The sequence below is a fragment of the Portunus trituberculatus genome, chromosome 18, assembly GCF_017591435.1.
Source record: "Portunus trituberculatus isolate SZX2019 chromosome 18, ASM1759143v1, whole genome shotgun sequence".
In the NCBI taxonomy this organism is placed as follows: domain Eukaryota; kingdom Metazoa; phylum Arthropoda; class Malacostraca; order Decapoda; family Portunidae; genus Portunus; species Portunus trituberculatus.
In genome coordinates, this window is record NC_059272.1 from 20,178,503 (window position 1) to 20,204,060 (window position 25,558).

Genomic DNA, 25,558 nt, shown 5'->3' on the forward strand with positions numbered 1-25,558 from the left:
GCATTGAGTTCCTCCCTTATACAAGCACGCAACTTTGACTAATAAAGAACCAAGAAGAGAGGGAGAGGGAGAGGGAGGTGATGTGAAAGGCGAAGGAGAGAGATGATGGACGAAAAAAAAAAATATATATTATTATTATTATTATCAAAATTAAGATTATTGCCAGTACAGGAATTCTAATCAACCATTATATTTCACAGGGACGCTTCTTGTTAATATCTCTGGTGTGAAAAGGGAGTACACACACACACACACATTAAGGTTTTAGTCACGTTTTGTTCAGAGAATGTCGACGCTAGTATATATTACGGGATATTTATGTACATAATTAGCATTCTGTAGTGATTATGTTTAGGCAGAGTGTGACTTCCAGGAAATTGACGTCATTGTCTATCAATAAATCACACGTTTTCCACCAGTATACCCAATGCATTTATTAATCATTTACCAAGTTCTTTATTCTTACCATCAGAATTCAAAGGCTACACTAACACACCCATAACATATGGCATCACAATAAAATCATGTATATAGTAAAATATAATTTATTTTCTCCTTATGCGTATATACAGTCTGTAAGAAATTCACAAACCTTTTAAGACATGCTGATTCTACAAATAATAGTTGACAATGATAAGTTAGTGGTGTATGCCATACATATATTCGCTGTCATGTAGATAGTGATGCAAATGTAATACATGACGTGATACATGGTTCATTTCATTGCATGCGCTGCAATCTCCTACTACTCAAATTGTTACACTCATGCAAAATTCGTCTTGCCATATCCTCTAAGGTTGTGTCACCGGCATTATCTGATAGTAATTACATAAGTGTTACCAAAGCTTGCACTCAGTGTTGCCACCCATGAGCGCCATACTACTGTACCTACCTTCGACACCACCTCTGCCAACACTGACTAAGATAAGTTGACGGAAATTATGTATTCACTTGTTTGTCTGTCTGTTTTCAAGGTATTCACAAAAGTTACCTATGGATTTTTAATAAAATCCTAGTGAAATGTGATTCAGTTCATAAAATTTCACCTACGAAGAAAGAATGTCATGTTTCAATAAATCCATGGAAGGTGTTTGCCACATCTCAATTCATGGCGTGTCACTGATGAGTGGTATTTTTTTTTTTTTTTTTTTATGTCCTGGCCAATAGCGCCTGTAGGTAACTTGAAGAGCATTGGAATCGCTGTTAAGCATTCGCCCATTAGTGGCGTAGGCAATTTTATTCATAATGGTACCCATATTAGGGCCCATATCACAACCCAATGCAAGTGTTTACTACTAAATACTACATTATTAATGCCATTCCTACATCAGTTGGACTTAAGGCAACATTTCCATCACAAAAACTGTAAAACTTATAAAGCAGCATACCAGATTGACCCCTGACAATATGGAAGTATAAGGACAGTGTATGAAGTTTATAAACACAATACACACCATATGTAGGAATGCTTGGCACACAGACGACATGATGTGTTCACTGTAACAGTGTGGGGAGAGTATTTAGAGCATGAAATAAATAAATAAATGAATAAAATAAATAAGTAAATGCTTATAAAAAGAAAGAAAGTGTACAATTGGTTGTAGTATGTGTAATTACATGAATATTGCACACACAATTAGTATAGTATTCAAATGTTTGCAGATGTGCATTTTGTGTCTCATTTATGGCATAAAATATTAACTCAAGAAAATGAAACTATAAAAGATAGTCCTTCACCACCACCATCACATCTTACATCCCTCCTCTGGAAGTCCATTCTCACCTCACTGCACTCTCACAATCTTCACTGTTCAGGTTGGTCTGGATTCACATTACAAACAGCCCAGCAGTCACCATGAACTGCTTACATATTTGTACAAAACATGAGGTGCAATTACACAATAGAAATGCTCATATGACATGCTCAGTGCAACTCCTGCTTAAAGTTCCTTGATCTACAGTTGCTACAGTTTGCACTGCAACTCAAGACCATCACATCATATTACAAATTTCAACAAAATCTGCCAATATTTGACTAGATTCAAATAAATATGCAATAAAACTGAGCATAAAATGAAAGAGTAAATTGCCAGCATGGTGATTTCATCATTTCAGAACAAAGTAAATATTTCTTTGCTGTAGCAAGGAGGTGGATGGCTCAGCAGCAGTGTGTGGCTCACAGCTGCTGTACACCTTTGTACCAGCCACCTTGCTAGGAAAGCAATGTTTCTTTTGTCATCCAAGACAAATTTAATGATCTTTACTGTTTGCTCTACTATATTACTGAAACATAATTTGATAAATTACATATGTATGAATAAATACATAGTGTTAAAGACTATAATACATAGTTTAACTATAATTTTCATCAAGGCCTCACTAGTATTCCTGGTTCTCTGGCACAGGACAGACTAGAACTAAAACTGATATGACACTCCAGGAGCATTCAAGTCTCCACAAAACAATTCCCCAAGACCCAAAACTTGGGTGACTCAGTGTTCTTTCAGTACTGCAATGTACCACTAACCATATCAAAGCCCTGTGTGAAGATGTAACCCTGAGGGGCATGCACTGCCTGTGGGGGCAGTGTCTGGACAGAGTACTCAGTGGTGGTGACGCCTGGTATGGTCTGCACCGCCTGCACCGTCTGGACTGATGTTCCTCCAGTGCCAAGAGCTGTTCCCACCCCAGTCAGTGGGACAGTGGAACCTGACACCTGAAGAAAGTGTGACACAGGAATGATTGAACAAGATGTTTACTACAAGTTATTTTTATCAGTTAATAGCTCTTGTGGTGTGACACTGTTTGATCTTTTGGAGCAACAGATACAGATACATGAGAATAGAAGTGATCACCTTCCCCTGAATTGTGAGGTCACATCTTAGTTAAGATTCATACTTGTTCCTGCTTTCAGCTGGATGAAGAGAGGTTGCATCATAAAAAGGGGTACACCTAAAAAGTCACCTCCTGATTATGAATTTCAAACCATAATGTTATAGAATCAATCAAATACACTAAACTTTTTGGCAACTTTTGAAAAGAGGAAGCTCTTTTGAATAGGCTGAGCTGCTCACCTGCACCACATGACCAATGGAGGGGATGTGTCCCTGCACACTGCCCACCACAGGAATGGTGACTGTCTGCTGCCCACTCATGGTGATGTACTGCCCACCCCCAACCATGCCACCTCCAACCTGTCATGGGAAACCAATGTAATATCCTTATGATACCAGGCACAATAAGTATTACTTGAATTGTCCTTCATATTTCATTAGCAGTACCTGATTGTCTAAAGAATGGCAAGATGACTTTAATCACAAACTCAGCTATCAAGAGAAGTGAATATGCCAACTCATACTTCTTCCAGTGTGGGTAGTGAGGTGCTGCCCTGAGGCTGTGGGAGAGAGCTGGTGTTGCTCCCACAGGTCACCACCTCCTCTTCCTTCAAGCCTGAAGCAGCTGTAGCAATGGCTAGGGGATCCAAAACCTGCACCTATGAAACATGAAATCCATTACTAAATTAGTACTTCACTAATGACGACATTTGCCTGTACTTTATGTATTTCTGACACTCATCTACCTTATAGGCAATTTGACAGACAATTAAGTAAGTATTTGGAAAAGAAGAATGTTGATACAAATATTATGTTTCAGTTAAAGGATTGGGTTTTCTTGGGTGTTTTTTATTTAATTTTAAAGTAAATTTTTTTCATTATCCATGCTGCATTCCTAGAATCCTACATCATTTTATAACTGTATAAAAGGGTTCTTTAAGTAAACAGCATATTCTAATAACCAGACTAAAATATCTGAAATGAAATATTATCCTTCTAAACTGTCTCAGTGATGTAAAGCACAGCAGAATAAATATAATCACACGCAGAGGAAGTGAGGCAATGGATCACCAAATACCTGTGTGAGATTGTTGCTGCTGGTGCTGGTCTGGCTTGGAGCCACAACAGTCACAGCCACCTTGTCACATGGCTTGTCATGCACCTTCCTAAAACACAACAGCAGATAATATCTGATAATACAAGTGCATGTACTCACCAATGTCAATACTAAGTTATATATTTTCCTTCATCTCCATTTCTGTGTTTGATCAATCTTTCTTTTTGTACAAATCAATGCAAAGCCAATATTCATACGCAACCAAATACAATTTCAGAACAAGGAAATAAGTACAAGCTTTACTTTGAAAGTAGCCAAGCAAAACTTCTTTCAATGTCAGAATAAAAAATACAGAGAGGGAAGTATGCAGCATTTTTGTTTTACTTGACTCAAACATCTTTAACAATTTGCAGAAAGCAAGGCGCCAGCATTCTTTTAATGTAGCTGCAGTGTTTGTAATCTGGATGTTTCCCATACTTCAGGGGAACACTTATCAGAGTACTCAACACATCATTACTACCATACTGCAATAATGACACTTTCACCATTCAAATCAAGCTTTTGATACATCTAAAGTCAATATTTTCTTTACATTAATTTCAGACTAGCAACAAGAATGGCTTCATCAGCACTGCATGGATGTAGTACTTGCCTGATGTGCTGCTTGAGGTCGTAGGCTCCAGCATAAGTTTTGGTACAGAAGGAGCAGCGATACCGCCGGTCACCGAGGTGGCGGCTGACGTGATCGTCCAGCTTGGTCTTGCTGACAAACCCACGGGAACACAGCTGGCACTGGTAGGGCCTCTCACCTGCCACAAGAAAGAAAATAGTTCACCCAATGAATTAATAGATCTATTTATACAAAATATTAGCTTATTTAATTTCTTGTTATTTCAATTGTGTTAAACAGAACACAGCCTACCTGCATATACTTCCACAAAATTCCCTACATACTAATTAAATGCAAGGAAATTGACATAATCAAGGAAGGAGAGACAAGGTATTATGTAAATAGCTAAGTGTGGTTAATCTATAGTTATCTATCAAGCAATTAATCAATAATAACAAAGAAACAAATACATGAGCAAGAATCAATTTATCAACATGAAAGAAAAAATAATAGAAAGAATCAGGTTGGAGGTCACAAACCAGTGTGTATCCTTTCATGGTACTTCAGCTTCTCTTTCCTCTTGAACTTCTTTTTACAGAAGGAACATTCAAATCTCTTCTGGTCACTGTGCACCTCCATGTGGGTCATCAGGGAGTTCTGAGTCATGAACTTATTACCACAAACCTGGAGGGAATGTTCATCTCATTGCCACCACTAGACCCAGTGGACAGACATCAGTACAACAGACAGTACAACATACATAAACATAATATGTCAATTCTGGATCTTTACCTGCAGTGCAAACCAAACACATGTTCTTATCTATTATAAAGCATTTCCACATAAAAATACATTACAATATTTTTTATCTACTGGGTTCCCATTGGGGCTAAGAGTCTAAATGATGTGTGTAATAGAGCTTCAAAATGCATATGTATGACCACTTCATAACATCACAATCTGCTAACAAAAATAAAGCAAGAGAGAAAAAGTGCATCAATACTTCTAACAAACAATACCTGACAGAGGAACTTCTTGTCTAGACCATGCATCCTCAGCTTGTGGTTTGTTAAGTATATTCTACGAATGAACTTTTTTGGACAGAGATCACACTTGAAGGGCCCCACAGCACTGCTTGACTCATGCCAGTTGATGGCATGCTTCTGTAGTGATGTTCTGCGCTGGAACGACTTCCCACACTCATCACACACAAAGCACTTTTCATCTCTGCAGAACAAAAACACTTGAAGACCTCTATCAGAGCTGCCTTCAAACTAGGTATTACAAAAAAGAAAGAGAAATGAATAACTGCACCAACATAGGAATTGGTATGTAACTAACTATGGGAGTGATGTGAAAGCAGTTACTACCACCAGTGATGTAAGGAAAAGAATAAAATGACTAACTTATGCATCTTCCTCTTGTGGTAGTTGAGTTCCTTCTGAGTGGCAAACATGAGAGTGCACACATTGCAGGGTAGGGCCCAGGGGAGCAGCGGGGCAGGTGGTACGTGATGCGCTTGAAGGTCCGGTACTCCACGCCGCACACCTCACACACAAACTTCCGCAGCTTGTGTAGCTTCAGCACATTAGTGATTAAGATCCTGTTTGAGAGCTGTAAGAAAAGTTGGGTGGAACATTTTAGCAGCCTGAACATGTCTAAAATATATGTGATGGTACAGATAAATTGTATGATTAAAAATTTAGAGCAATCAAAACAATGGTGTTAAAAATTAGCTCTTTATGAAATCCATCTACTATATACCAGGCACACATCCCCTGTACAGGAAGGTAACCTAGATAAGTTGTCTATGGGCTTTCATTAACATTCACAAACATCCCTCTTACATCTTAGCCCCAAGACCTCCAGGGTGAGAGAGGATCAATTCTCATATACTTCTTTGAGTATGGCTCAACTGTCCCACATACCAAGTCTCTCCCCATCAGGATCTGACAACACAACTGATTCACTCCTATGTCTCCTTTGCCATCACTACCTTCACTGCACTACAATACTGACATGCAGATTGAAGAATTCCTCTGTGCAGGTGAGAATTGAATAACATAATGATGTTCTTCCTCACTAATACATGAGGATGATTCTTGTAACTTTTTACTTCATTGAAATTCTTACACATTTTTTTTCTAATTCTAGTGCATTTTAATGTAATTCTTAGACAATTTTTTTTTTGTGTAATTTTTAACTTTGAATGTGACTGCTCTGAAACTGGAAAGAATTCTTAATTTGTGTGTATAAGCTGACTGAATATAGTACATATTACCATTACTATTATCATTCTCTTAAATTTTCTCTTTAATCTTTGACCTTACAGTGGAGGCCTGGTTGTCATCATCCGTTGGCAAACGACAGTTGTGTGTGTTGAAGGAGTTCATGGAGAGGCAGGCCAGGTTGCAGGTCTTGCAGCAGTACAGAGGGAGGGTGTTGCTGCTCATCAGTTCAGAATTTCCTGCTTCACCACCATCCTCATCCATGTGTACCTGAGGAAAAGCAGACATACTACATATATACATACAAACTCTTGACTTCCTACAATTATTCCAGCTTACAGGCTTACACGGAGAAGGTTAATAAAAATAAGATCATAAAACAGGATTCTATAAGTATTACAATTCTCTAAAAGAAATGAGCTTACATAGTTTTTATAATACATAATCAATTCATACAAATCCACTCAAACACTCAAATAACTCTCCCATCACAACCATATTCTACCTTGGTATAATGAATGGACAGATGCTTCCACTTGGAGAACACTCTTCCACACTTTTCACATGAGTGTTTCTTGGATGAGCTTTCCAGTGCCTTGCTGTCCCCACCCGATGAATCCAGACCAGATGTGTCGTCTTGTGTAGTTTTTCGTCTTCTGCGCTTTGACACAGAATCTGCAATACTGAAGATTCCACGTACTACATTAGTGGCCTGAAGATAGTACATGAATTATGAAGTTTTGAATTATAGATTTGTAAAAGGATATACCAGAAACTTATCCAAATTCCATGTGGTTCAACAGCTATAAGAAGATTTATAGTTAAAATTAGTTCCCTATAAAAACGTGAAAAGCAAAACTTTAGAGTGCAGTTCATCACAATTAGTTCTTGATCACAAAGTAACAAACTAAGTGATTATAGTGCCTAAATAGTGCCTCTTCATTTGCAGCACTTCAGAAATGCCAAGCAATGAGCACAATGTTACAAACACTCAAACAGTGAGGAATACAAGTACTGTTACCTGGAGCATTGGGAACAGGTGTCCAAAACTCCACTGCCACCTGATGAAGTTGCCTCACCTTCAGAAGACAGGCTTTCCCCACACTGGAAAAAAAGTAAACAGACTATGTATTAATATGACATTCTTTATAAAGCAAAACTAATGAATATACTTATATGTTGATGCATGGGTGAAGTCTTGTCCACCAGCACTTGAGTACCACAAGGTAGTGCATATGAACTATTATCATTCATATCTGTATAAAATAATTTTGAAACATATGAACACAATGTTGCATATACCATGGCTTGTTCTTTGGTGGCACTGACATGAAAAGAAGAATGACAAGGATGAACACAATTAAACAGATGAAGCTTCTAGAGATTGCTGCCTGGGAGTGTTTCCCAGTGAAAGAAGGAGGTGGCTTTCTGAATGGACTCATGCTGGGATGATATCACTTGAAATAAAATGGACTAAGGACAGGATGCATCACCTTAATACAAGAGGGAAACTGCCCAAGATCCTCCTGGTTCCTTGTAGCATCGGCATATGACTGATCCACATTCACAGGGCCCTCAAGGATCATAGTTGGGTCTGTCATGCTTCTCATCTGTGGTGGCTGGTGTTCTGAGGTGGGGAAGGTAGTAGGGAAAGATGTAGGAAGCAGGCTCTCTTGTAAGGTGCTGGATGAGGGAATGGAGGTGATGGTGTTTGGGGGCAGCACCATGCTTGTTGCATTGCCAGCATCCTCAACAATGGTGTCCAGTGCTGAATGCTTGTCAAGAGAAGCCTTGATGTCTGCTGCAGGAAGTGTATACTGTGGAGTGGTGGACATCTGGCTTCCTGAAATTTCACCTCCCTCACCAGGACTCTCTTGAGATTCCTCAGAACTTTCATTGTCTGAAAAGAAATTGATTACTCGTATAGGACAACAGATGTGTTTATTACAATGTTTAATCAACTATGTGAGAGTATCATAATTATTTTTTTATTTATTTATACCATGTGGACTTTTCACGGGAATTTCTGGGCTAAAGGGGGTTACTTTTTAGGGTACCTCCTATCTTAAAGCCCACCCGCTAGGAAACCGTTGTCCCGAGTGAGGAAGCCCAACCTACATTCGGACCGTGGACAGGATTCGAACCCGTGTGCTTGGAGACCATCAGACCCCAAAACACGCATGGTTCCACTGTACCACGGCAGCCCCCATAATTAATTATATTAGTCACTGGTATCTCTTTATGTGTTAGTACATTCAACTGATTGAAGGGGAAATTTTAATACAAGAAAATAAAACTGGTCAGCAGGGAAAAGGAACAAAGATCATAATATGAATATATGCCAATCAAAAGTCAAAACAAACAAAGGAAAAAAAAAAAAACAAAAAAAAACACTGTTATTTACCATAAATAAGTAGGTACTTAATTGTCATATTGAAAGGAAAAAGATTATGTAGAGGAAATTAAATGCTCACCAGAGGAAACTTCCGACTGGTGGACATTACTTATGGACGGTGATGCTGCCTTGCTCTTCAAGTTGAGAACAATAGTCTGTGTTCCAATAAAAAGTAATTCATCATTTATACACTCATGCTTCAGGATACAAACCTTTATGCTAGAATTTACAAGTATGCATATAGCCTACCATGCTAGAAAAAAAAAGCACCTTCAACAACCACTTCTTATTCTCATTTGATATTTCAGTATTTACCAATAGCTTCAAAATCACAAAAATTTGGCCACACATGAGCAAGTTTTCTTTGTAATGTTAATCAAGTATTTTGCCAAAGCTTTTAACTACTGACCTTCAAATTGGATATCAGCTTCTCTAGGCTCAAGATGTATGCTGGGATGCTATAGCTGGCCTCTTCCTCACTCAGCTGGTAGGTAAGACTGTGGCCACTCACCAACTCTGCCCCTTCAGCCTGTACCATACAAGTGCACTGGTATTATACAGAAAGCAAAATATGATAAACTTCTAAAAGGATTCATAAAATATAAATACTATACATTTTTCTTTTTCCCTACATTTATTAGGGCTATGATAGTCTCCTGATGGATCTGACCCATGGCATCAGTTCATCAGGGCTGCTGACAGTACTAGAATTGACTTGATAAGATTTACAAAACACAAGATGTTGTGATACAATTTAACTCTCAATGTTATGTTTAGAATACTAGATGATCTTCAGATGTGCAGAGACCTGACTGCTCTGTGCCTTAAATTTAGTATATAGTTTTAATCTTAAATTATTGTATCTATATATTTTTGTTCTGACTTGCAAGTATCAATCAGAATTATTACGAGGCAAGTGCTTGTCACTTTTTTTAGTTATCCAGACCACTGTGAAAAAAAGTTTGGTGACTCCTGATCCTGAGTCTTCTGGATGAAGTGGAGGCACAGCCAAAAGTGTTTCAGATCATGGCCCTGACACACACACACACACACACACCGTAGTGTAGTGGTTAGCACGCTCAACTCACAATCGAGAGGGCCGGTTCGAGTCCCGATAAGCGGCGAGGCAAATGGGCAAGTCTCTTAATGTGTGGCCCCTGTTCACCTAGCAGTAAATAGGTACGGAATGTAACTCGAGGGGTTGTGGACTCGCTTTCCCGGTGTGTTGTGTGTTGATGTGGTCTAAGTCCTACTCGAAGATCGGTCTATGAGCTCTGAGCTCGCTCCATAATGGGGAAGACTGGCTGGGTGACCAGCAAATGACCGAGGTGAATTACACACACACACACACACACACACACAGGCAATACAACCTTTAGAGGTACAAGAGGTGAAAGGTTCAGGTTGGCATTAGAGAGATTGAATTCTGGGAAGCTCTACAATATCACATAGTTGAGAAATTGACATGTTGGGGTAGCATGGCTCATGGTTGTTCAGAAGAGTCAATCCTGTTGCATTTGCTTCCCTCATTCTAAAATACCTTCCCTAGCAGATACAATATAACACATACGTATATACATAGGCAAATAAAAAAAGAATCAATAAATGACAAAATGATATCAGGGACAAGAGAGGTTTGAGTGGTGAATGACGGGCAGACATTTGACTTGTGAGGAGTGTGGTGCATGCAGTGGGTGAAGAGAAGCCCTAGGGTGAGGTGAGGAAACAGTGCCGGTGAGACGGCCGGACTCCCATCCCTCAGTGACACCTCTGCACCTTCACTCCACATTCCTCGTGGTAACAGGAACAATGAGGAGCGGCAGGCGTGGTGTGTCAGGGCGAGACACACACCCCCTCATGCATCTGTCAGGGGGTCTGTTGATGACACGGCGGGGGAAGTGGAGTCGCTGCCCTGCCTCGCATGGCCCGCCCAGCCCCAGCCTGGTGGTGGGGCAGGACGGAGCCTGGGGGCGTGTCTCACCTCCTGGATGAATTCCGCGATGAGGTGTAGGGTTTCAGACACTAGGGGCTTAATAATGCCCATCTTAACTTTGAGGTCTTCTTCCTCCTTTGATCGGTATGAAAATGTGAGTTTGCTAAGACAAAATAAAACTTGTAAGAAATAAGAGTTACTTGATAATAAAAACAAAAAAATCAGCTTCAAATAATTTTTATGATAAAGTATTGTGATTTACAATTTGACTAGAGAGACCAATTAGAATGTTTTGTTATCAAAGTTTATCATACACGAGAGTGAATGTTTATACAAGGTAGCCAACCATCCCGGCTTGGTGAGAGACGCCGCGTGTGGCGCGCGGCGGGGACCACGTCAGCAGTGGGGGTTGGCAGCACTGGGCCAGCCGGGACGACAGGCTGGAGGCTCGACACTCACAGGAGACATCTAAAGCTTTTTAAAAATTTACAAATACATTTACATTTCATATGTTTCTTTAGAAAAATTGATATATTAATCTTTTATATAATTTATAGAAATTGAGTCATAAAACAGATATAAACTGGTGTGTTTTTGAAGGCGATAGTGTGTTTGGGGATAGGTGCGGTGCATTGCTGGCCAGTGTTTACAGGGCCACTGCTAGTCTTGCCGGGAGGACGTGAACACTCCGCCACTATGGTTGCCAAGGGAAAGCTCACCAAGGAAGAGGAACTGCTGCTCCAGGACTTCAGTAGAAATGTATCCAAGAAGAGTTCAATCATCTTCTACTTCAACGCACTAATTGTGTCCGCCATCCCAATATGTGAGTAGAGCAAAGTGACGGCGAGTCTGGCGTCAGCTGTCACTTGTCAGGCAGGGCACCGGTGGGGACTGAACCTTCAATAGTGCTGTAGGGACGGCCTTCCTTTGCTATACTCGCATTGCCCTCTGTGTAGTGATCACTTTATATAGTATTTCCGGGTCATCGGATACTGAACAGGGATGAGACGTGACAGCACGTGTAGAGTGGAGTGCCCGCCACCTGCTGCTAGATGGAGATGACCCATAAAGGTTTCTCTTCATTTCTTGTGGCAATTTATTGATTTATTTCTGGTGAAAGAAATTGAAGGATGCCTGTCAAGGTTAGCATGATGTTTTGTTACATACATGTGTTAATTCATAAAGGTATAGTGTTCTTTAGTCTGTAAGATATTTCCTTTTATTTAATCTTGGTTCACTCCACTGAATGTAACACTTATAGTAGCCAGTCACAGTTTGTCAGTGTTCTTGAAGATGGCAGAGTTGAACGTTCTTTTGTTTTCCATCCACAGGGCTGTTTTGGCGCATCCACATGATGGATCCACTGTCCTCCGCTGCCATCTTTGGTCTTGTCACTGCCATTGCCACCTATCTGGTGGCTTTTGCTTACATGAACACCAAGTTTGTCCTGAAACACAAGGTATGCTGAACTTTGGTTTTGGTATGAAATGAATTAATAAATAAATCTCTGTTTGAGACGAGTATTAAATGTCATGTTTTGTGTGTGAGTTTTCATGGACTTTTTGGGTATATATGTATTTAGTTAGTGTGAACTATTTATTTTTAAGAAACTGCAATCCTTATTCTTTTTTTTGTTGGTGAATTGTACGGTACACATTTATAGATATTGATACAATTATTCTAACTTGCATCATGAGTTGCTGGATTCATTTAAGACAACATTTACAGTATGTTTACCATATTTATCTATTTGTGTCAATAATTGTTTAGTCTTTATTTTGCCAGGTTCTGATTGCCTCTCTATATACCCCATAATTTACACTAGGGATGAATCTTTTATTTTTTTCTAAGTGTCATGGTAAGTGTTATGTAAGAAATGATTACCAATTCTCCCCATCTATCACACCTGTTGCTTCCATTATGTGCAGGTCTGCCTCATGTTCGTCCTTCCAGCTCTCGGTGTCATATGACCTTGGCTGTTGTTGTGTCTTAATTCAATCACTCACCTTCCAGCTCTCCCTGTCACTCTCCCTACTCTGACCCATGATTGCTTCTGAATGGTTAATGAATAGTCAATCTATGTTTCAGGTGGCCCAGAAGGTTGAGGATGCCGTGACTCGAGAAGTGATGCGCAAGCTTTCTGATGACAAGAAGATGGCCAAGAAGGAGAAGGATGAAAGGTAAAAAGAGAGGGAGAGATTACTTTAATATTCTACCTAAAATTTAGTAGTAATGGCATTAATAATGATTGTCTATATATATTTCATGCAGACATTGTAGAGGAGCTATAGTTCAAGATTCAATCATGCTATATTGATCATGGAATATATTGCACACTATCACATAAACTCCTTATTCCATGGCTCAAAATTTATTGGTATAGTATTCACATTTTAATTGATGAATCTTTAACATGCAGCTTCTCTTAGGCAAGTTTTCATTATATAACACACACACACACACACATGCTCACAGACACACACACACACACACACACACACACACACACACACACACACACACACACACACACACACACACACACACACACACACACACACACCGCGTAGTGTAGTGGTTAGCACGCTCGGCTCACAACCGAAAAGGCCCGGGTTCGAGTCCCGGGTGCAGCGAGGCAAATGGGCAAGCCTCTTAATGTGTGTAGCCCCTGTTCACCTAGCAGTAAATAGGTACGGGATGTAACTCGAGGGGTTGTGGCCTCACTTTCCCGGTGTGTGGAGTGTGTGTTGTCTCAGTCCTACCCGAAGATCGGTCTATGACCTCTGAGCTCGCTCCGTAATGGTGAAGGCTGGCTGGGTGACCAGCAGACGACCGTGGTGGTGAAATACACACACACACACACACACACACACACACACACACACACACACACACACACACACACACACTCACTCACTCACTCACTCACACAGAACCCTTCTTATCCATAACCAAGCTCCTTGTGTATACTTTACCATATGCTTAAGAATACTAATGAATGTGTACACCTATCCATCAGGGTGCTGTGGAAGAAGAATGAAGTGGCTGAAGCTGAAGCCACAACCTTCTCTCTCTTCTACAACAATGCTCTGTTCCTCATGCTGGTGGTGGTGGGCTCCTTCCTCATCTTCAAGTCAGTCACTCCCGCCTACAACTATGTGTTCAGCACCCTGGGAGCAGCCGGCATCATTGCTCTCTTCTCCACTAGCACACAGTAGAGGCTCACACCACCTCTCCCTCTCTTTCTCTTGGTGTTTGATCCTTTGTCATCAGTGCTTTGGTTGCATCTCCATAGCATTTTATTCTTATTTTTTTCTGTGATGTTAGGTCATGCTTCATCATCTGTGTCCTGTTGTTTTGAATGGTTAGTAGTTATTGTTTTGGGGTACATGGATGCTTATTTTGTATGTTGGAGAAACTATTGACCATCTTGAATACTGTGAAAAATATCATACAAACATGTAACTTAGAGACATTTTGAATCTTGACTGTATAATTCAGTTCAGTTCAATGTTCCATGTTCCACAGTTTACCACTCTGAGCTCTCAGTAATTCAAAGGGAGCCAGAGGGATAAACATGTCTTCTTTGTGAAATGAAGGCTTGTATATACATAATGTATATACTTCATGGTGTATCTAATTCTTTCACAAAAGTGTCTTGATTTTTTTCTTTTTGTATAGAACTCCCATAGTCCATCTGTGTCAGTTCAGAGGACTGTTGTCGTTTATTTCACCTTGCCTGTAGGCTTTGTTCCTGTAAGCTTCGGTGTTAAGCCTGTATTCCTCCTGTCATGCCCCTTTTGGGCATTTCACAGAAGCACTGACACATTTATTTGAGAAACCTGTGCCAGGGATTGAACCCTCTGACCAGGGAAAAAAGTACAGCCACTAAGTGCTTCAAGACTGTATTAATGAATGCCAGGCCCAAAATATTTGGGGGATTTAAGAAAATGTGATTTGTCAACAGTATTGTCATCTTTAACACAGCACTTATTTGGTTGACAATTTATATTCTGCCATAATTGTATTTCTTGATGTCACTGTTATTTGTTACTCATCAGACATCATTGAATGAAGACCATACTGCATACAGTTGTGAATAGTGCAGGTACTTAGACATGTTCAAATGACTCGTGTGTGTGTGTGTGTGTGTGTGTGTGTGTGTGTGTGTGTGTGTGTGTGTGTGTGTGTGTGGCATGACTGATATGAAATGGATTGGTTAAATTATGACCAAGTCTTTAAAAAGGATTAAATAAATGGATATTGACTACTGTTTTTATTATTATTATTATTGTCCTTAGAAATCTATGCTGATAGGATTTCTTTGTATGGAAAAGCAGCAGAGTAGTAACAAAAAAAAAAAAAAAATGTCCACAAAAATGAAGAGGATCAACAGAACATTTCGAATAAAGACGATAATTATTTTATAGGAAAGAAAGCAAAACTAGAGGTGCGGAAAAGCAATATCGTACATACAGTAGCTATGTAACAAATAAGTAGAAACAAGAGAGAAGGGAAGGGAAAAGAAAGACATTAGGTAATTCGAGTGGTGAAACATGACACGCCAGCAGATTACAGAGGTTACGGGGAGACGAGGCTTAGTTGACTGACCGAAGATATACTGTAGAGTGGATTTAAGACTAAAAACGATCATTCTCTCTCTCTCTCTCTCTCTCCACAACCCGAGACAAAAACGAAAAAAAAAAAAAAAATACAAGAAAACAACAGGACCCTAAAAAAACCCTCATACATTCCCACTATCTCTTCCCAAAACAAGCACACATAAAATAACAACACGAGCATGAAAAAAAGAAGAAAACAGCAGGTAGAGAGCCCAGCCAGCGGGTGAAAGCTGAACGAAACAAAGAAAAAGATATTCGTTCATTTCGACCAAAAGTCAAAGCAGTCTCACAGTCGATCACTCACTCGTACTCGGGAAGGTTGTGAATACTCCGTCCTACCTCACCATGAATAAGAATTAACACTCTCCGAGACACGCACCAGTGAGGACAGACGTGCAGAGAGGCGAAGCATGGTCTGGACTACCCGTGTGGTGAGAAAAGAGCTGATTGAAGGAGAGGGAGTGGAGAGGTAAGTGAAAAATATGACAATTCCTTGGTTTGTTGTTGTCGAGTTGGCAATACTTTCTGGAAACCAGAGTTGGCGAATGGGCAATTTTTTCTTTGATTTTTGTAGATTGAGTAAACAAAGGGGTGATTTTTACATGTAGTTAGTTAATATGGTAGTTTTTTTTATGTAGAGGAAGGGATGGGTGTGTGAGGGTTGTGTATTGTTTGTGTAGATGTAAACAAGTTTTATTTATTTTTTTTTTGGGTCTTCAGTAGGGTATTGCATCTTGCCCTTCCTGTCCTTTGTTGTTTCATTTTTATTTTTAGTCTCAAACGTTTTATTTATTTTTTCTCTCTCTCCCTCTCTCTCCCTTTTTCTTCTTCATCTGTACATAAGCGAGTTCTTTTAATTCAGTTTTCGTTTTCTTTCTTTTCTTGCCCTTTTCTGTTTTTTTTTCTATTCTATTTTGTTTATTTACTTGCTTTCTTCTATAATGGTATTTTAATGCTGAAAATCCTGTTGTTCCTGAGATTTATTATGCCAGACGAATTATTATTTTTTATTATTATTATTAGTGATAAGATAGAAGAGTTAAAGCAGGAGAAAATACCTACGCAAAATAAACATATGCTAGATAAAAAAAAAAAAAAGAATCAGAACAAAAATATACGAAATAGTCCTGAGAGAGAGAGAGAGAGAGAGAGAGAGAGAGAGAGAGAGATTGTCAACGTAGTACTGTACGTGGCATCTGCTGGTGATTTTTCGCTTTTTTTTTTTTTTTTTTCCACGCAGTCAATGTAGCAACTGTGGACATACATCAATAGATAAACATGAAATTTTCTTGTCATAGTATAAGTTTGCTCTCTCTCTCTCTCTCTCTCTCTCTCTCTCTCTCTCTCTCTCTCTCTCTCTCTGTATAATAAATAATCAAGAGAATGAATAAATGAAAATTATAACTATGTAGAAAGGAAAATTTTGTATGTATTTGACCGTCCCAAACAATTTGATCTGAGTTAAGCAAAAAGAAAATCGGACTGTAAAAGAATGAATCACAAGTGTACAGAGTAATCAAAAGATAAGCAGACAGTGATTAGAAAATTGGACGATAAGAGTTCATCCCTTATTGCCAAATTCTTGTATGGTTCTACTTCAAACTGAGTAGAAGAGTTCATTGGATTTTTAACTAATTGGGTTTTACATGGTAGAATTAAGCTTGTATAGAAAAAAAAAAGATCATTATTCTTATTTAATTGCATTTTTTTTTTTCATGATAGAGTCAAATTTGTATAGTAAAAGGTCATTGTTCTTAGTTAATTATATTTTTACATGCTTCAAGCTTGTATGGACTTGGAGATAGGAGATTAGGAGATAAGTTGACAGGGAGACAGGTGGTGGTTGTGGTGGTGGTGTATGTAAGAGTATTGTAGTGTATGATATTTACTGAAGAGGGAAAAACAGAAGCTATAGGAAGAATTGGAGGAAAATAAAACTACCTTGGGACCTCTTTGTTGAATGTTTATTAGTTACATTACTTCCCTTCTCCTGTGGGTGGTAAAAAAAAGTTATTAAATTCAATGGTATTTTCTTAGGTTTATGCATTTATCTTTTAGAGAGAGCTTTTCTCTCTCTCTCTCTCTCTCTCTCTCTCTCTCTCTCTCTCTCTCTCTCTCTCTCTCTCTGCAGTCCTTAATGAACTTTATTTCTTTATTTTACACATGAAAACTGATAAGCAGATATGATAATGCACATATTTTTATAAGGATGACCTACTAAACTTCTTCCCTTTTATAGGTCAGTGTTGCATGATGGAAGATGACCCTCCTTCAGGCATTGAGTGTTGCGTTGACCAGTACATTCAGGACCCCAACGATATCAGGTGAGGACGCAGGCAACAGCTGTGACCAACCTTGTTGTGCTCACCTGCTGCTTCTGTAGCTCTTTGTCTGCTTCTTAATGACAATGCCACTCTTGTTAGTACCTTATTTGGTTAATCTTAGATGATTTTATCTAAGTATTTATCTCTTCTTTAATGTAAACAGGAAAGAATACCACCTGCATTCCTGATGGTTACAATAATGCAGCCACATATCTGTCAGTCATGAATTTCTGCTCCCCATTACTAATTCTATTAATAAAGAAATAAGAATTTATTAGTGGTAATCCTTGCCACCACGACTTCCCAGTATCACACACTGGAACAAGACACGAGGCCTGCACTATTGCACACCTCCAGGCATCTGTCACCTCAGCAATACTTTGAGTGCAGCGACAGCAGTGTGCATTACCAGCAGGGTTATTTCAGTCTCACTTAGGTCAACCAGGTGGCAGTGGACTGAGATTAGATTGGGCTCAGATGACTATTGTTTGAACATGATGGGGGCAGCCCATGAATGAAGCAAGAGTAGATTGACACAGTGCAATACTTGAGTGTACTGTGAGTGGAGCCATGGTGTGCGCTACCCAGACTTGTGAACTGAGTGAGAGTAACCTGTGAGTGGCACTAGGGTTATTGTGTTGGTTTACAATTATGGTGTGTTACTATTCATGGCATAAGTAAAGGGAGGCGGTGACATAGTGGATAAGGTGATGAGTGTGGGATCAGGCAGATGTCCACATGTAGGTTTGAATCCCACCACATATCGCCTTGATACTTTGCTATTTGTCGAGTGGTTTAAAGTTACCTACATGTCACCATGATACCCAGGTTACACCAAAGATGCACTTGGGCCCTAATATAGGGACCACTATAAATAAAATTGCCTGCACCACTAATGGGTGAAAGCTGAACAGCACTTCCCATACTCTTCAAGTAAACCTACAGGCACTATAGGCCACAACATAAAGAAAAAAAAATGTATATAATAATAATAACAAAATAAAATAATCTCTGAAATCTAAGTGACATCTAGTTAACCTTTGACTATCCTGCATTATACATCAAATCTTAAGCTGTAGATAATGCTGAAAGTCCAGTGTAAGCTATGGGGTCTAGTGTTATGATTTTGATAATCTAGTAAATCACTCATTTCTGCTTTGCTTTGAGTGTTTCCTCAGTCATATGTCCCCAGATTTGCTCAGAATCAATCAATTTTCTTTGTTGTGTTAGTTTTGGTGTCATGTTGGGCTCACCTCTTGCTGCACACTCATTATGATCTTTACTGATGCAGTGTTAGGACTAACAAATTATTTTACTTCCTTTCCAGTTATGTTGCAGATGAAGACACTGATGTAGAATTTCAGGGAGAATCAGACCCCCTCCTCCGGCCCTCCCGTCCTGCTCCTCGGTAAGTTTTGCTGTGGTGTTTGCAGTATTTACCTATATGGCTTTGAAGGAGATCCATTATGCTTCATGTGAACAGTGGACAAATACAGGCCAAGAATCTTGTGTTCAGAATTCTAAAACCCCATGAAATCTTAAAAATCATTGCCAATATGAGATGAAAGGAGCACTGTAGTATCATACTTTATATATATTACTGTATATATAGTTTATATTACCAGAAAAATATGATGATGCATTTTCAAGTATGTATATATTTTTTACTTATGATCAGTTATTCCAAATTGTAATTCCATTGTTGTGAGGAGAGATGTGTGCATGTATTCCGAGATGCAGGAAAGTTTGAAATCTGAAACACCTGTGATTGTGAGCATTCCAGATAATGGATTTTCAGCCAGTTGTACATTTACTGTGTATGTAACGAGTGAATATCCATTGTACTGTGTTCTGATTTGCAGAGCATATCACACTGATGTATTTATGCAGGTAGATATTTGAATCATTATCATATCATCATGCATACATACTACATCCATCAGTGAAGACAGATAGCCTTGTGTGGTGCAGCATCACCAGATGGTGGCCTTTCTGTACTGCTGCTCAATATATACAAGGACAGTGTTAGTCTAAACTGGAATAATTTGGGAAGTAAGATGAACCAAAGCTGATTGTTTGTCGGTGTGTCTACTTGTTTACAGAAAAAAAAATATTGAACTAACTGTGATGAAATTTGATATGAGGATGTGATGAAGAGTGTTTTTGCATTATCCTTTTTTTAATGATAATGACATTTGGAATATCTTATCTTTCAATTCCTAAACAAACTGAGTGTGGTTAAAATAAAAAGTGGTTAGAGGCAGATCCACATAACAGGTGCACAGGCATAAAAAGAGACATAATAGGTTTGTGTATCAGTGAGATAAGTGTAGATATTGTCTGTGTATGTTGTCAACTGGGAGCTTACAAAGTCAATGCATCTGTTTACAGTGAGGTGAAGTAATCTGTGGCTTATGGCATCCTGATAATGGAGGGAGTTCTTTGGTGTTCTTATGGAGTCTGTTGTCGTGGAAATCAAACTGTTCTAGAGTGGACGGTTGGCTACTGAGGAGATAGTGGGCAGTGCAGAATGGAAAGAGAGAACATGAATATTTTTTAACTTTTTTTGTGTATTGATTTTTCAGAGACTTCAGAGAGAGAGAGAGAGAGAGATGTGACATTAGTGATTCAATAGTTTTGTCCTCTTACACACCTCATCTTTGCCCGCTCCAGTTTTGTCACGCTCCTAAATCTCTCTCTCTCTCTCTCTCTCTCTCTCTCTCTCTCTCTCTCTCTCTCTCTCAATCCAACCTCTCATTGTCTTCCTTCATATTCCAATCATTGTCTTCCTTTGTATTCCAGTCATTGTCTTCCTTTGTATTCAAATCTTTGTCTTCCTTTGTATTCCAATCATTGTCTTCCTTTATATTCCAGTTACTGTCTTCCTTTGTATTCCAATCTTTGTCTTCCTTCATATTCCAGTCATTGTCTTCCTTTGTATTCCAATCTTTGTCTTCCTTTGTATTCCAATCTTTGTCTTCCTTTGTATTCCAGTCATCAATTTTCTCCCAGTGGCCAGATCAGCATGAATACTCAACTGTTGTGTAGTTCTATGATATTCGGCAGCTTTATATCTATCTCACATTGTGAATATTAACCATTGGGGGGGAAGAGACTATGGTTGTTGTCCCCATCATCATAATAATAATAATAATAGTAATAATGGAAACACCAACCTGTCTCATGCATTAAATATATGTACATGCAGACAGACTAACCTCATTCTGTCACCATTTTATCACCCAGTACTGTATGAATGATGAGCCAAGCAAGAGTCTGGTGGTGGTGGTGGTGGTGGTTTACAAGACCTTTTGTACCCTCTCTCTCTCTCTCTCTCTCTCTCTCTCTCTCTCTCTCTCTCTCTCTCTCTCTCTCCATGATTATTTTCACATCCAACAGAGATTCTCAAATATTTCTCTGGTTAGTAACACGGAAGCCATGTTAATCTGTCTCTACAACCGTAAAAAGCATCTTTAAAAACTCGTGTCGCTTTAATTGGCCTCTTGAAAATGGTAGAAATGTGGCCCAGATTGTTGTTTTTTTTTTTTTTTTTTCAGATTCTTAAATATTTCTCTGGCTAATAACGTGAAAGTGTTGATAAACTATTACTAGAACCGTAAATAACATCCTTAAAAAAAACTGGTGTCACTTCAATTAGCCTTTTGACACTTTCAGTAACATGATGCACATTTATATTTATTCTGCTTACTGTTCGGTGATTTTACACAGCTTTAGAAACTTATGTGGGGATTAAAATAGTCAAGACTCCGTCCATTAATCTTTTGACTTCCACAAACCTTTTCTAATGTGAATAAAATCATGATCAAAATGAGTTTCAGTACTGAAGGGGTTAAAAGTGGTGGAGGTGTGACGCAGAGTGTTTCATCATACGCCACAAGCTCACACCCTGAATCCCTCCCCGCGCTCAATCCACAGGGTTAAGGCGCCATTCTTCCCTGGGTGGCGAGGTTATGGCACGTATGTACTGTTCAGAAATAGCAAATAGATTGTACACCTCCCATCTGTATAATTTAGCACTTTATTTAACGCTTAAACTTTGCTCAGAAGTCTACTATCAAATCACCTTTTTCAAACGCTCTGCTCTAACATCACGGCTATTGTTTAAGATGATTACCGGGTTCTCAAGGGATTTTTTTCATGTTAGATTATGTATAAGTCTTGTTAATCTGTCACTGGAACCGTAAAAATGAGGTGTTGTGGAGGTGCGTTAAGGCATTATAACTCAAAGCGGCCATGATGTGCAATGCGCGGTAGTGAGATAATGTGTCCCCGCCCCTATGCCTATTTTCCCATGCCTCCGCCCTTGGTGCTCTTCCCGCCCACTCTTTGGATATCGACGCGGGGAGGCTGCTGCTGCTGCTGCTGTTGGCCCCACCACTCGCTCGTCCACAGTCGCTCACAGGGTGCCAGAGATTGAACCTTCCTCACCTGTCCCCACGCGGCGTCTGACTGGCAAACCTCCTGTCTTGCCTCGCGTACCTGTTGCCTTACTTTCGACCGTGCAGGAGTCAGTGCGAGTGAGTGAAGATGACAGTGACCTCGACTATCACGGAGGAGGGAGATGAACAGCAGTCTAAGTCCATCTCTAACAGCGATGACCCGTCTCACTGCCGCTCGGAGCCTCCAGTAGCTGCCAAGGACATGGTGGAGGTCACTCACGCACAGTCAGTAGTGGCATGTGGCTTCGGTGATTTCATTTTCCCCACCCTTGTGTTGTCTGAACTGCCTTGTTTATTGCTATATTCTGGAACACTTCCGGGGTGCTCCTCCACTACTTTGACAAGGCTCTATGTTGTTGAAGTGCCGCGGTTTTTTCAAGTGTGTTTCTGTAGTTGTAGTGACAGATTAACACGGTGTCTACATTATGAACTGGAGAAACACTCTTGAGAACCCGGCTAAGCATCTCTGTGGCTTTGTGAAATAGTGATGATGAGAGATTAGTGTTTCTGAATAAGGTCATAGTTGTAACCTACACACTGCCTCGATTTTTGCTGCCTTGGCTTTCCTGTGTAGCTTCCAAATTGCAAGGGATGCGAAGGGATTCTGATTGTTAGTGCGGAGTCATTAGGAAGCTTAGAAATGATATCAGACCAATTTATGGAGGAGGATGATAGTCGGAGATAAGTAAGCGTGCTTCATACGTGTAGTGTAGACATGACAGCTTAAAAATCTAAGTAGTTACTGTTTTCTTATCTGAAAATTCTGATATTTTTCAAAAGTTCCCAAAATTTTTATAAACCTAATTGAAATTGGGCAAAGCAATGTTCTTCACCTCCAGTGGGACGATGCTCATATCAACCCCGCCGCTTATACCCACTGTCGAGTGCAAGTGTCCAATAAATTAATAGTTAACATTTTCTTAGCTAGAAAGAAGAGGTATATTGATTAACACATTATAATATTACCTTGCTATCCTCCTTAGAGAGAGAGAGAGAGAGAGAGAGAGAGATTTGTCGCTTATTAATGCTTTACTCAGCTTTACGTAGAATCTTGTGTTTATATCCACGAAAGGGTAACACACAAAGGTTTAGTCAAGTTGTATCCTCCTCTGGCTTAGTAAACTGTGGAACGCCCTGCCTGCTTGTGTATTTCCTCCTTCGTGTGACTTGTGACTTGAACTCTTCCAAGGAGGAGATTTCGAGACACTTATCCTCCTTCCATCATCTCATGCCTTCTTTTCCTTTGGCAGTCTTTTTGGGGAACTGTCACTTAAATGGGGCGTTTGTTTTTTATTCTTTATTTTGTTGTTCTTGGCCAGTGACTACTCTGACTATCAAGCATTGAAATTGTAATAAAGAAATAGTTAAAAGCTAAGTGTAAGAAATTATTGGCATTCTTGCAGAGGTCGTAGGGAATGACCTCTGATTCACCTAAAGGGAAGCCAATGGGGGAGGGGAGAGGGGAGACTGTCGGCCCACCACCCTCACCACCACCACAACCATCACGACCATCGCTGCCGACACCACCACCACCACCACTTCACGTCATGTTCCTCCTCCTCCTCCTCCTGCTGCTGCTCCTCCTCCTCCTCCTCCTCCTCCTCCTCCTCCTCCTCCTCCTCCTCCTCCTCCTCCTCCTCCTCCTGGCACCACGCCCAGCCATCACGCGGTGCTTTCTCTAGCTTAGTCCAGATTTTCCCCTATACTCTCTCTCTCTCTCTCTCTCTCTCTCTCTCTCTCTCTCTCTCTCTCTCTCTCTCTCTCTCTCTCCTTCTGCAGCACACACACACACACACACACACACACACACACACACACACACACACACACACACACACACACACACACACACACCCTCGTTCCGTAGGGTAACGTCTGGCTGTCTCGTCAGAGACTGCAGCAGATCAAACAGTGAAACACACACACGGGTGGAGATATTTGGGTGTGTCTCCTTTCACGTGTAGCCCCTGTTCACCTAGCAGTGAGTAGGTACGGGATGTAAATCGAGGAGTTGTGACCTTGTTGTCCCGGTGTGTGGTGTGTGCCTGGTCTCAGGCCTATCCGAAGATCGGAAATAATGAGCTCTGAGCTCGTTCCGTAGGGTAACGTCTGGCTGTCTCATCAGAGACTGCAGCAGTTCAAACAGTGAATTACACACACACACACACACACACACACACACACACACACACACACACACACACACACACACACACACACACACACACACACACACACACACACACACACACACACACACACACACACACACACACACACAGTTCTAAGACGCAGCAAAGTGCATAACATAAACCCTTCTCTCTCTCTCTCTCTCTCTCTCTCTCTCTCTCTCTCTCTCTCTCTCTCTCTCTCTCTCTCTCCCCCCCGATCTTTCACTTGAGCCCCACCATTCCTTCCCCTCCCCTCCCCTTCCCTCCCTTTTGGCAGATCTCCTCTAAGAAAGAAAAAAAGAAAAGGAAGCACGTAGGCGTTCATTCAGAGAGAGAGAGAGAGAGAGAGAGAGAGAGAGAGAGAGAGAGAGAGATTTTATTCAAGATAGTGTAACTTTTGATCATTTTCTTTCTATTAATAGAAGAAAAAGAAAAGGAAAATAATGAATGCAATAAAAGACAAATGGTATCATGCTTGGGGATAACATTAGGGGATTGCTGTCTTAGGCTGGAGTTTGGCACACCTAGGCTCCAAGTCAGTTGAAAACACGCCTGCCTGCCCTGCCAAGCCTCATGAGCCTCCCCCGCGCCAGAATGGTGGAGAAAAGTGCTTGTCAAATATATCTCCTATGGTACTAATCCCACCCACCCACACACACACACACACACACACACACACACACACACACACACACACACACACACACACACACACACACACAGAGAGAGAGAGAGAAAGTGGACGAGACTAGACAGAAAAGTGGCACGCAATACCCCAGAATGACGCAGTTTGAGTTTTTCATATGCGGCAAAAGTGTTCAATTGGTACTGATGTTGTCCACTTGAAGGTCCTCCCCGCACCCTCCACCCCTTTCCTTTCCCGACTTCTCAGGTCTCTTTTTGCGAGGCTCCCCAGTCAGTCAC

The 25,558-nt window shown here is 40.2% G+C and overlaps 3 protein-coding genes across 4 annotated transcripts in view; 2 read left to right on the forward strand and 1 right to left on the reverse strand.

Moving 5' to 3' along the window:
* Nucleotides 1–529: 529 nt before the first annotated feature.
* LOC123505809 (zinc finger protein 93-like) lies at nt 530–11,231 on the reverse strand. Its single transcript, XM_045257528.1, is given in 16 exon segments — nt 530–2,716; nt 3,075–3,194; nt 3,359–3,493; nt 3,913–4,000; nt 4,544–4,700; nt 5,041–5,185; nt 5,521–5,728; nt 5,908–5,980; nt 5,983–6,115; nt 6,832–6,999; nt 7,235–7,412; nt 7,751–7,833; nt 8,223–8,629; nt 9,204–9,279; nt 9,534–9,653; nt 11,106–11,231. Coding segments are annotated over 16 exon segments (2,367 nt in total). The 5' UTR covers nt 11,169–11,231; the 3' UTR covers nt 530–2,503.
* Nucleotides 11,232–11,490: 259 nt separating this feature from the next.
* On the forward strand, nt 11,491–15,332 carry LOC123505814 (translocon-associated protein subunit gamma-like). The gene is made up of 4 exons (XM_045257536.1): nt 11,491–11,880; nt 12,389–12,516; nt 13,146–13,237; nt 14,077–15,332. Exons 1-4 carry the CDS (start codon nt 11,754–11,756, stop codon nt 14,273–14,275), a joined length of 546 nt encoding a protein of 181 aa, XP_045113471.1. The 5' UTR covers nt 11,491–11,753; the 3' UTR covers nt 14,276–15,332.
* Nucleotides 15,333–15,963: 631 nt separating this feature from the next.
* LOC123505812 (equilibrative nucleoside transporter 1-like) overlaps nt 15,964–25,558 on the forward strand; it is a 40,219-nt gene continuing 30,624 nt past the window's right edge. Inside the window, exons 1-3 of one of the 2 annotated variants that reach the window (XM_045257530.1) lie at nt 15,964–16,148; nt 17,919–18,003; nt 19,331–19,411. In XM_045257530.1, the coding sequence (XP_045113465.1) occupies nt 17,930–18,003; nt 19,331–19,411 (155 nt within the window). In that variant the 5' untranslated portion in view covers nt 15,964–16,148; nt 17,919–17,929. Of the gene's footprint in view, nt 16,149–17,918; nt 18,004–19,330; nt 19,412–22,388; nt 22,689–25,558 lie in introns of those variants that run through there. The other variant, XM_045257531.1, reaches the window with a different exon arrangement.